Source organism: Balaenoptera musculus, chromosome 1 (genome assembly GCF_009873245.2).
Source record: "Balaenoptera musculus isolate JJ_BM4_2016_0621 chromosome 1, mBalMus1.pri.v3, whole genome shotgun sequence".
Taxonomy (NCBI): domain Eukaryota; kingdom Metazoa; phylum Chordata; class Mammalia; order Artiodactyla; family Balaenopteridae; genus Balaenoptera; species Balaenoptera musculus.
In genome coordinates, this window is record NC_045785.1 from 76,728,919 (window position 1) to 76,741,923 (window position 13,005).

Here is a 13,005-nt window from a genome sequence, read left to right on the forward strand (position 1 = left end):
TGAAAGAGATGAGCAGAGGCAAATCTTAAGTGTTGACACCATGATTGAAAAGGTTAACCCATACACATTATATATCAACCTGGATAGCAGAGAGTTTCTAATGGAAAGTCTGCACTGATGGAGGTTTACGGGAGTTTCAATACACTGAGCATGATGTCTTCTTAGATATACAATCAAATCCTCTTAACCCTTTTGGTGACTCATATCTCAAGATATGATTAAAGTACAAAAGAGTTCTTCATATAATTTCAAGGACACAATACATTTAAACTCCAGGCATGAATTGTATCTCTTTTTTTTATGATGAACTCAGTAATCTGATAAAATGTGTGTAGAACAGAATTGTTCCGTATTTGCTAGAGGTGTAAGTCAATATTTTGATTAAACCCAGGGCACCCTCTTCCTCTGCGGTAGGCAGAAGTTAGCTGTGACCCCCAAAAGGATTTTTCCCAGGTGATGTAAATCACTCATAAAATTTGAGTCCGGAGCCTAAGAATTCAGTCTCTGTCAAATGCATTCCAAAGGGAGGGCCGGAGGCAGGGGGATTTCTTTCTTTTTCCTTGGTTTGGGATTATTCATTGGTGTCCCCGTCATCTTTGTTTCAGGTTATTTGGGAATAGCGGTGCTTGCAGCGCTTGTGGACAGTCTATTCCTGCGAGCGAACTCGTCATGAGGGCCCAAGGCAATGTGTATCATCTGAAGGTAGCAGCTGCTCCTCCTCTGTTTTTTAAAAGAACCATAACTTTCCTACATGGAGACAAAGCATGTCTCCTTAGTAGGAACCCTGTTTTCTCAAGCCACAAACATGGAAGGAATCCACTGAAATTGTTACGTGGCAGTGATGATTACACATCCACCCACGCCACTCCCCCCATGCCACAGAAGCACACACCTGTTTGTCGCTTTTCCCCTTTAGCTTGATCCAGTTTCTTGCATTTTGGCTTACTCTTTTCCAGAATCATGTTGAAGGAAAGAAAACACTAAGCCATAAGTGGCTCTCTGTACTTGACAGATACCTGCTTAAAAACAGTTTATAAACTTGTGACCAAGAAAGACTTAATTTGTACTTGTTTTCAGTGGATTTGCTTTTTCCTTTCAGTGTTTTACATGCTCTACCTGCCGGAATCGCCTGGTCCCAGGAGATCGGTTTCACTACATCAATGGCAGTTTATTTTGTGAACATGATAGACCTACAGCTCTCATCAATGGCCATTTGAATTCACTTCAGAGCAATCCACTACTGCCAGACCAGAAGGTGAATACCTAGTTGGAAGGTTCAACCTCTTCATCTAGTGAGGGAGTTTTCCTAGGTGGTTGTGGTTTTTTTTTTTTTTTTTTGTGGCGCTTCCCAGGAAGGCAAACAGGAGCCCTCAGGGTGCGCTTTGTAGCTTAGCGGGGAGTGAGGACGGGCCATGATGGAGGGGCAGGGAGAGGACGGCGCTGGGATGTGCTAGGTGTCAGGGAGGCTCAGAGAAGGGCAGAATCGGGCCCGAGGTGCTGCTGCCACGACCACTCTTCCGGTGGTTGTGTTTTTGCGTGCCCTTTTAAAGAAATGTAGACTACTCATACGTACACTGTTCAGAAATAGAAGAGTTGATTGGTTAAATCGTGAATCTTCTGTGGTGAAAAAAATCCTGACTTAGTTATAGCTGTAGCTTTACCAATGTTGAACACATTATCACATGCAGCGTCAGGCAGAATGTAAAACTTGCCTACGACCAGTAGTTTATCCCACTTGACAATTTTGAAATTCAGAAATACGATGTGACTAGGTTATTGTGGGGGGAAAATTAGAACATTTTTGGTAGGAAGAGGGAATAAATGTCTTTGTCATGAAAGAATGATTTCTGCATTAGTAATAGCAATCTGGACACCTGCCTTCCTAACCCAATTTACGGTGCTTTGAATCTTAGAAGAGCAGTTTTACAGAACATTCTGGAATTCCAAAGGAGAGTGTTTTTGTTGATTGGTAGTCCAATACATAATATTTGAGTAAGTTACAACTGTTTTAAAAGTTCTAGCTCTTGCTGATCATTAAAGATTAAATGTCTTGATTCTTGATCCACAACTGGAAAGTTTTTGGACCAGAGTTAGAAACGAGGAAATTATACAAATGTACGAATCATGTATTAGAGGGCACTTCAGAGGGAAAATTGGTGATCAACAGTTGTCCAGCACCTGCAGTACTGGATAGTTTCAGATCTATTTTAATCTCCTTAGTAAGTCCTATAGCTATGCAAGTGAGTGCATTTTGATAACTGCTGTGCCTAATTTGTAACAATTACTGTCAACCTTCAGTTAAGAGACTGTTCATTCCACACTGGCCCAGAAAAGAGTGAAATGTATGACTCGTGCGCATAATTTTATTCACATCATATTTCATACTGATTATGTATTGATGACATTGATTCATTTACTCTTTACAGCACCACTTGCATGGATATTAAATCTTATTGACCACAGATGAATTTTAATTTCAGATTGGTGATAGATTTTTCCATCAGCTCTGATAGTGTGTTTGACTTTTTCATCATTAACCCAAGCAATCACACAGCACTGAGTTATTGCATTGAAACAAAAAGTGCACACTTCACTTGGTAATTCTTTATGGATTTACAATAGGAACTTCATTAATGTCTGTTGTAGGGATCACAAAAAACATTTATCTGCAAATAGGAATTTAGCAAGCGTCAAAAATCTCAGGAAAACATATTAGGCTTCTTTGTCTTCCGTAATGCATTTTCTTAATGCTGTGTACAGGGAAAATGACTAATATTTGAAAACTTTTAAATTATACTGCCATATTTTAATGCTTATTTTTATCATTTTCCCTTACTCAAGTTTATGGAATGATTTTAAATGTATTTTCCATTGCTTTCTTAGGTAAAGGTTAATTGCATCAAAATATGTAGTTCTCCTTATTTACTAATATGGGAACTACATAGAATACTATTTTAAGAACGGAAATCTAATTTTTTATTGCAGATTAATCAGTCACCATTGATGAGCCAGGTCAAGCTTCTTTAAGGAGTGCCAATACATATAAATACTTACAGATCTTCATGGTTTCAGTTGTCATTAAGTGAATCTATAGGGCCGAGTTGAGGCCAATGAATGGGTAACAAATATTTTGAGATACCCATTTCAGTATAGAGGCAAAGCCATTTGTAGTTATACTTGGTAGCCAAAAAAAAAGTACAAGAATAAAATCCACCCCCTCCAAGGTAAATACTTAGTTTCTCTACAAACTATATCTTAAGTTTGTTGCTGGTTTTATACCATTTCTTTCCCTGACTTAGCAAGGCATAAAAAAATGATAGAGCTCACCAACTTGCATGGTGAGAATTGAAGGATGTAGAAACAAGGTGGAAAATGTAGCCAGACTGTGTAGCCAGACTGAAATACAGGCCATAGCAGTGTTAGCCAGGGACTAAGTACACAGACGCGTAATAAGTACGAGCACCGTCTCACAGTACCATCTTACTGAGTATAAGATGGCGTAAATTGGGAGGTGTTAGGGAGGAAAATTTGAGGAAAATCTGGTTTACATGTTTACGAGATTGCAAGTATTGTGCCTTTCATGTAAGTCCATACCTTTTGCAGGGTGGGAGAGGTAGGGCGTTCATTTTGGAACACAAAATATATGAGGCAATGAATAAGAGCCTTACCAGTGTGTATTTTAATGTTGGAAGCCTTTTAAAAGGAGACAGGTGGCCTTCAAAAATTAATAGCTCTTAAAAGGCATAAGGAAATATAACTTAAGGATGTGTTCTTGTCAGACATTGGTGAGAAGCTGTGTTTTGGGGGTGATGTTAATTAAGAACATATCCCCGTTGGCCTAAATGTCTTACATTTTTGCCCTTGGTGGTCAGCTCACCATGAGCACAGTCAATTCACAAGGTAGTTTTTGTAAATAAAGGTTTTGGGTAAGCTGAATGTGGTCCAGAGAGATATTAATGAGAGGGCAAGGGGGAAGAGGTAATGAAAACATACTTCCTGGTGGAGTCATAAACTGCTTTTTGGACCTGGCGAATGCTTTAAAATGATTTTCCCCAAACCCTGTGGCGTTTCTTTTCTGGAGGAGATGAGATGGGGAGAAATGACACATAGCTCCATTTTATTATTTTCTTCTCTCTCATTCTCCATATTTTTGGTAGGGAAAATTGGACATTAATTTTGGCCATTTTCCTTCTGTTCACAGAACCAATTACGTTTTTAGTGCGTGATGCATAATAAATATACCCAAACATCCTCTGGCTGAAAAGTAATGAGTTGATTATTTGTACATCCCTTCTTTAAAGGCAGCTAATTGTATGGAAAGTATAGGCCCCCATCATCTGGCCCCTTTCAACTTTTATCCTCCTGAAATTTGTTCCCAGTGTCTGGGATGTATAGTTTAGTTGTTCTGCACCATTGGCTTTTGTACGTTCTGAGAAAAAATAACCTTAAGCTCTTAAATCATACAGTCTCTTTGACTGAAGTCTCAGACCACTCTTGTTCTAGGATCTACAAAATGTTATAGCCTATATTGTCTGAAGGAGACTTGGCTCCCCTCAGGAGAATACTGCCTTGTAGAGAGAGAGTTACGTAAATAGAATCAAGAATTGTGGGGTGTTTTGGGTTTATTTTTGGTAAATTTTTTGCCTGCTCTGGAATTCTTTCTTCCACTCAGGAGTGATGGTTTCATCTAGAATAATCTGTGCTTTTCAGTAAAATAAGACATCACATCTCTTCGGTCAGAAGAAAATTTAGCGAGGGTTCTAGTTTACATACCACTTCGCAGTTCCCCCCGTAGTTACATAATTGACGTTGTGTGTGTGTGTCCATCGTAGAGGACATTTGTTGCTCATTTGTTAAGTATGCTCACTGGTTGCTGCCGCATCTTTGTTCTGGACAGACAAATTACCTTTCTCACACTGAGCCTCCACTCTGGGGATTAAGCCTCTACCACTTTAATTAGCTTGGAAGTAGGGGGTTGCAGCTCCTAATAGACTTCAGGCTTTTAGTAAGTTAGGGAAAGGGTGAAAGGAGAACTTCCTGGGAAGCTCACAATGTCATTTAAGAACCATAAAAAACCTAACATATATTATTTCATTTTGGTAATTGCAAACAGATTGTATTGGACAACTGTGTGGATTATCATTTCTAACTTAGATATTTCAGTTAGACTTCCATTGAACTACATTCTTTAATTGAGCACAAGTCATTAACACATTACATACGTTTGATTCATATATTTACAATATTTATGTAATATTAAGTGGCATAGTAGGTAGGAAATACTAAGGGAAAAGAAGTATCTCAATATTTTTTTTGTGTGTGTGTATACACACATGTATATACACACATACCTATAAGCAGAGAAGGACATGGGTGCATAGACATCATATGGGGATATTAGAATAATCGTGTTAACCGCCAGTATTTGTTTAGCTTTTATTAAGTGCCAGGCGCTGTTGAATGCGCTCCCTATATATTATGTAATCCTTATAACACCCTTATTATCCCCGCTTTTAGGATGAGGAAACCAAGACACAGACAGTTAAGTAACTTGCCAAAGTTTACACAGTTGAGAATATTAACACAAAACTTCCTGGGGAGGAGGGACTTGGCTCTGATGTGTCTTTAAGATCCTAGTACGAGGCAAGATGTTACAATTCATTCTTTGCAGAAAGAAACTTGCTTTTAACAGAGTTCAGCAATTCATTGTAGAACTTTACACCAGAAACTTTCTGAAAGTCCATTTGTCGTCTCATTTTGTCCGCTAGTAAAAGTGCAGAAAATGTTATGCTTTAGTTCTCCACTGCTAGAGTTAAGTAGCGTAGAAAGCCTCTAACAAGTCACAGTTGGAAAGTAATCTAATAGAAGATTAGTGAATGTAGGGAAGACAAAAGCAGCCATGTTTGAGTTTAATATCTCTCAAGTTTAGCATTTTAGCTAAGATGCCCGTTTTTGTTTCTTGCAGGTCTGCTAAAAGGTCAGAGTAATGCAGAATGCGTGCCTTCATCTCAGATCTTGTTCATCACAGGTGGATCCCGTGTGTCTTCAGTAGACAAGTCACCTTTGTAGCTAGCACCAGTGCCAGCTCCATGCCATTGCACCTTCTTTAGTCTTGATTGCCCTTCTTGCATTTATTGGTGTATTAAAATGACTGAATATGAACATTAAGGACTCCATGAACCTGGGCTAATGGGAGACTGTAGAGAAAATGAAAAAAGATCCACCGGAGGACATCTTTGGGGGGGAGGGAGCTTGGGAGGAGGGAAATGACTAATGAAGCTAATTAAAAGAAGCATTCAAATCTGCTTTCTACCCTCATTAACAATTAGCAGGGCACTGGCCAGAGTTTGTACCCTGTGTTTTTACCTTAACAACATTCTATTTGCTCTTTGTATATTTAAGTGTTGTAAGGAAATGTGTTTCAATCAAAACTGAACATGAGATAAAGGAAAGAGATGTGGCTTTTGTGATATTCTATCACAAACACTTTTATTGTATCTCTGTAAAATACAATGTATGTATGCATGTAAGTGTTTTCGTCCTAATGTTGCTACTCCCATGGCAAAGAAAAAAAAAAAAGAATGAAAAAAAGAAAAAAAAACTTGGAAAAAAAATCAGGCTCATAGAAGCTACTGTGTAGAAATTTCCCCCTACTTCTAATTTGCTGAATGAAGAAAAAAATCTTTTATTTGTGATATTTTCAGAGACATTTGCTCTAGTATGGTGTATTTAAATAATAAAAACTTAAAAGAAAAATATTCGATGGAGTTTGGGTTTAAAAACTGCTTTTCCTTTTCTGTGTTTTGGAAAATTTTATTTTTTTTTGTTCCGTACCAAGTTCACTTTAACTCTTCGGGGGTCGAGGGAAGCAGTGCGTATATTTATTTAGCTCTGAGCCAATAAGGTATTCTTCAGGTTACTTAACTCTTGCCGTTTTTGGCAGGAGTACGAAGCCATGTTTCTAACGGAGTCCTTTCTATAAATTCAGAATATTCTGTTAACAGCATGTCATTACACTTCTGCTGTATCACAGTGAATCTTTTGTGTTTATATATATACGTTTGATTCTTCAGCTATTTCGTTTATTCTTTTTTCTCAGTAGGAAAGCCTTGGGTATTGATGGAAAGCATGTTGAAGAATGTCGCATAACCGTCTTGTTCTCTTACCAAGTTTATAGCTTTTGAAGGAAACAGCAGTTCTAAACCATACCTGTACAGATTTTGAAGTTCCATTAGTTGTTAGGAGCTCCGAGCTCTTTTACAGTCCTCTTTGATGGGTGAAGCAGCCATTTCCTGCCGAGCTTCTAGACTCGTGTGGTCTGCTGTGTGATTTGTTTATTTTGTTTTGCTCTTACGCTCCTGTACTGACTCTGCCTTTCCATGTGTTTGGCGGAGGATTTGGATTTCATTTGAGTAGTCTTGAGGTACTTAGTCGCCTGTTCTAGGCAGCAGAGTCTCCCCACCAGCGCCCAAGTTGCCTGCACAAAACACGTGTAGGCCAAGGACTCAGTGGGCCCAGTGCCGGTGCTGGAAGGAGGAAAAACGTGAAAGGCTGCCCTGCCAGGCTTGTAGTATGTGAGCAAACTCAACTGCAACTTCTCTTACAGGTTAATAAAACCAGGTGTGTTCATAATGCTACTTTAAGTTTTATTTTCTCTTGTTCCAGAGAAAAGCTCCTGATATAGACCCACCCTCTCTCTGAGAATAGGAATTGGTTCTGCAGAGAGGTCTGGTTCACCACCTCTCAACTAGCAGTCAGCTTCCCTTTGGGATCTCCTGCTTCCAGAGATTCCAGGCCAAGAGAAAACAATCAGTTGCTCCAACTGAAAACCTCCTATAAACCTCGTGTAGGAGAATTTAAAGGCAGAGTTAGTTAAAGTGAATAGTTTATTAGAGCTTTATAAAAAGAATATGCAGGAGAAAAAATAAAATGAACAAAATCACATAGATAACAATATCTGTTTGAGTTGGATCCTTGGGGAATTGCTAGGAACTAGTTCTGGTTCTTAACACTTTTTTTTTTCCCCTTCAATATCCTTTAAGGGAACGTGGGACTCTTCAGGACAGAAAAGGAGAAAAGTGTTAATAAGAATGCTAGCATCTTCTCTTAATTCTTTTTGACATAAGCACTCATGTCCCATATAGTGTAGAAATTCAAAGGAGATAGTTAATAACTTTGTAGTCAGTAATACAGTGTGGCATTTAGTGATGTGGAGGGCTAAGGTCATTAAAGACTTTAAATGAACTATTATAGGGCTAGTTCCTCAAGCACTGCTGCGTATTTAATAACGAGCTTCTAAAAGCATTTCTTAAGTTGCAGACCTATAAGATTACAAATGTCACTCATGTTAGTATAATCCACATGCAAGTGATGAAGGCTTCTCTTTGATGTGCTAAATTGGAGAAGGACTAATGGAGCTATGAATATACAATAGAACATATTTAAGTAGTAGTCTTGCTTTAGGTAAAACACTTTCTTGAAACCAGAGGCGTATCAAACAATAAAACCTGGCTCTAATGGGGATGTTCTGTGTGGATAGAAAGCTACTAAAAACACTCAGGTTTATTCTGATGTGAGCAGTGATTGCGTTCCTCCCCCAGCTCCAACACTGCTGGGGGAAAAAAAAACCCACGAGCTTGTTCACCTTTCATCGTGGCATTGGTGATGTTAGTGGGATGCACTCTGTTCTTTTGACAGGACTTATGTAATATTAACCACGTCATAGAGCAAGATGGCCCCAGTCTCTACAAGCAAGTGCAATTAAAAAGAAAAGCAAATGTGACTGAGCCCAGCTGAACTCTTGATTAAAAAAAAAAAGTTTATGATACATATAAATGTCTCAATCATGCAAATTGTCAATCTTGCTAATGAAACAGATTGTCCCCTGAAAGGGTTTAATGTTTTTTACCGATCTGTCTAGTTAGATTTACACAGTCCAAAAGGCCGGAGAGCCCAAACGAAGCTTTTCCAAACCAAATCGTTTGCCATGAGAAACTATTTCCAGCTCGTCATGATTTATTAGGAAATAGTTTAACACAGACTGTAGTGTCTTATAAAATACGAAATGAGAAAACTGTCACACCAACATGAAGCCTGTGAAATTGTCATCCTCTTAATATTAACCGTATTTAAATTCTTTTGCCCTGATTTGCACTGATGTTTGAAACAACTGATAATCCAAAATGAAGCTCTTAAGTTAAATGGCTTAAATGTCAATATAGTAAGATTCTAATGTGTACTACTGTTTATATAAAATATTACTTAGGGCCAATAAATTGCATAACATAGACTCCAAGATCTGTCTATCAAAACACTATAGTGAAGGGTTTCCATGTAGCCTAAATAATTGTATTTAAATTGAGAAGACGTTGTCCCAAGCCTCCTTCAGCCAGGAATTCTGTCCTGGGTGCTTGCATCCTGTGACTGGATTGGAGAGGCTGTTGAAACACAGACCATTTACAAGTTGATGTTACCTGTCTCTTTGCTGCTGAGACTCACCTATTGTCAGTCCAGCCAAGTCACAGAAATGCTTACTGCAGTTAAATAGCAATTTGTTTCCGTGAAACTGCAATTAAAGTATTACGGAGCAGCCATTTTAGATTGGCAAGGCTCTGAACGCATGTTAAACAGCCAACGATTCCCACTTGCAGTCTGGGATCTGACTAGCAGCGAAGTGTCACACATGCACCCGTGTTGCGTATCTAGTTAAGAGACATCTGTAGCCCTCTTCTCCCATCGTGGACACGCCGAGAGCTATGGCACGTCAGGGCTGATTTGGGGAAGGTGAACTTGCAACATACCTCAAGTGAATACTATTTTCAGTTGTACAAGAAGTGCTTTCTGCTAGTAGATAGGTACATGTTTCCTAGAGGGAAGGTTTTCGAGTTCAGATTGATTCTGCTGAGAATGGCCTGTAATTCGGAGGCCTCAGGCCAATAACGTACTACATACAGGTCCTGACACGTTACAGCTGTGTCAACAGGGCCGTTCTCCTAAATTACAGCTAATAAAGCAGAGCATGAAAATCAATTGATTCTGTTATAATTTCTTTGAATGACACTGGAAAGTTGTTTAATGACTCTGTTAGAAGGGACAAGCCTGAGTGGAGCCACCAAAATACCTATTTTAATTGTCCCTCTCCCCCCCCCACCCCCCGAAACAGGGCAGGACAGCTTTCCTGGGTGTTAGCGTCACCATCCCCAGATCAAAACCTGCAGGGGAAAGAGAAGCTCTGAACTGAATTCTTCTAAAGTTCAGCGTTTGTTGAGTGAGAAAGGTGAAGTGCAGAGGTTTTCCGGAAAATTCGAAACCTTGATGTAAGATCCCGAGAGAGGAGAGGATTTCAGAGGTGGCGTTTTAAAATACAATTAGCGCTGAATTCCAACCAGCTTGGAAACCATCATTAGCTCGTGAAAACAGGAGGCATCGCACCTTCCTTCGGCCTAGAAAGTTCTCCCTACCTTGAATCAAAAGGTTTATGCCCTCCACTTTTTCAAAAACAAATTTCATGTGCAGTGCATCTATTTGTAGGACTTCACCTGTGTTGTTTGAGCTGTAATTTGTTTAAGTAAGAGGAAAACATTAAAGAGTTTCTTCCTAAATTAATTTTTCATTTTCGGTGAATTGAATGTTTTTAGGAACTGAAAAGAGGGAATCTGAACTTACACAAACAAAGATTAATTATGAAAAGATTAATTATGAAAACTGGAAAGGAAATTGCTTGCTTGGGCTGTGATTGTATACCTCTTTCTTTATTTAAATATAGTTGGGTAGAGATGGGTGTGTCTTCAAGTCTGCCTATTCTTCTAAGGCCTCTGATTCAATTTCTATCATCAGTTATGGGACTTACACTTTCCATCAACCTTACATCTTTAAATGTAACGTTTACTAGAATGACTTTATCTTGGAGTTGTGTCATGCTTTGTAAATGTATTTATATGTTAACATTTACTATTACCAAGTTCTTACACATGTTCTCTCACTCAGTCCTTTCAATAATCCTCTTAGTGATTATTGCCTCAGTTGTACAGATGAGGTCATGAGGGTTGAGAGAGGTGACTTATGAAGCAGGACCAGGACTACAGTGAGGGGAATGGGCACTCTCTTTGGGTGCAACATTTAAGTAATCAAGATGATGCTTTAATGCAATATGTTTAAAAATAAAATTAATGCAGAAACACACATGATGAACAAAATAATCACAATTTCCAATAAAGGCAGGATCAGTATTACTTATCTTTCCTTTTCCTCAGGCTCCAACATTGCTGGGCACTGTTAGTAACGCCCAAAGTGCCAGAACTGCCAGTTCCCTGGCATTTTGCTAGAACTGCCTTATAAATTGTGAGACTGCAACAATGATATACTTTATTCTATGAGCTATAACTAGTTTTGTTTTTTTTTTTTTCTTCTCTTCAAAAACTAAAGTTTTGCATTTTTTCTTTAAAATCCAGCCTGGAATGCGGACTCATTTAGATTACCTGCATATTTTAGCCTCACTCTAAAAGAAATTTCTTTTGAATTTTGACAGAGCTCAATGACTTTATGGTGAATAATCAGATATAATTGATAACAACTCTGCCTACAAGTGCTTGAGGCTGATGAATAAAAGCAAAACTTTAGGACTCATATTAGTCCAGAAAGCAAAATGGATAACTAACTATATCCCATACAAAGAAATAAATTGTATGTTTAAAATGTTTGAATGAGTTGTGGCTTGAGCCTGAATATCATATTTGTGGCAAATAAAAGGCCAATGAATTCAATTATGTAAAAGTAACATATATGTTTATAAGTATAAAAGAGGTAATACACAATAATTTTTATGGAAAAGTTTTTTATGTTCTAGCGTGATGTAAAAAAGCAGACATATCACGAAAGAACTAATATTCATATTTGTTTTTTTAAGATAGGATAGCACTGAAGTATTCCAGTGGAACAGATTATACCTTTAATTACATCCAAATATGATGCTGAGCTGATTTTGAAAATTTTGTTGGCTGTACTTCCTATTTTCGCATTAATTGCTAGAATCCAAAAAGATACCAAAATTTGTAAATAAATTCCTATAACATACCATTAAATCCAAGCTGCCTTTATTACAAAAGGAAAAATAGTTAAGGACAATTTCTACTCAATTTAATAAAACATTATTTTGATGTTGATATAAAGGTTAGGCAAAAAGGGCTTTTTTGGCCTGGATTCCTGATTGTAGTGGATTTTGGTGCCAAAGTGCCGGTTCTCAAAGCCCATAACTTCTGTATGTTATTTCATGGAGTATCTCAGCCCAATGACTCTTTGCAGGTGGTCTTTTAATCTTTTTATTCTACTGTGTGCAAAATGAGACTTCAGTTACCCAATATATGTTTTTTTCCAGTCTGAAGACTAAATTACCCTTCTCATTGGATAGGGTTGGGTATACATCCATCCTCTTTAAATTGTAAGGACCTGAAAAAATACGCATAGATGAACGCACTATAGATTAAAAACTACAGAGTATCAAGTGTAAAGAATGAGAATCTGTGTGTTATGTGTATATTATGACCTCTGCTCATAAAATCAGTAAATGAAGTCTGGTCACATCACCGAGGGGCAGGCAAGACTCGCGCCAGGTAGTGAGCAAGGCTGTAGGACCCATGCTCTCAACTACTTAGTTATACTAACTTTCTATAGTTTGACCGAAAACCAGTTTTTCAGCCAGTGCTGCATAACTGGCACAAACAGGAACCTGATTGGTGTTTATCAACTTTTTTTTTTTTTTTTTCGGGCAGGGAGTGGGAATAGATGCTTATGGAATTTATAACAGATAAAATATTTTCTCTTTAAATCCTAGGCTCTGGAGAAATTTCTCTCATGAGAAAATGGGAGTAGGGAGGATGGAAGGAACAATTGCCTAAATAAATCGCTCTTCGAGGGAGGATTAAGGGGCTGGATGGGGTCTTTCGCTGCAGATTGGGAAGAGGGCTGTAGGGACTCCCCAGACGCCCTCGCCACACATCCCGTTGACAT

At 38.4% G+C, this 13,005-nt stretch overlaps 1 protein-coding gene across 2 annotated transcripts in view; it reads left to right on the plus strand.

The window, feature by feature from the left end:
- LMO4 (LIM domain only 4) overlaps nt 1-6,756 on the plus strand; it is a 16,882-nt gene extending 10,126 nt beyond the window's left edge. Inside the window, exons 3-5 of one of the 2 annotated variants that reach the window (XM_036856713.1) lie at nt 606-702; nt 1,100-1,255; nt 5,966-6,737. In XM_036856713.1, the coding sequence (XP_036712608.1) occupies nt 606-702; nt 1,100-1,255; nt 5,966-5,974 (262 nt within the window). In that variant the 3' untranslated portion in view covers nt 5,975-6,737. Of the gene's footprint in view, nt 1-605; nt 703-1,099; nt 1,256-5,965 lie in introns of both variants that reach the window. The other variant, XM_036856719.1, reaches the window with a different exon arrangement.
- Nucleotides 6,757-13,005: the final 6,249 nt, after the last annotated feature.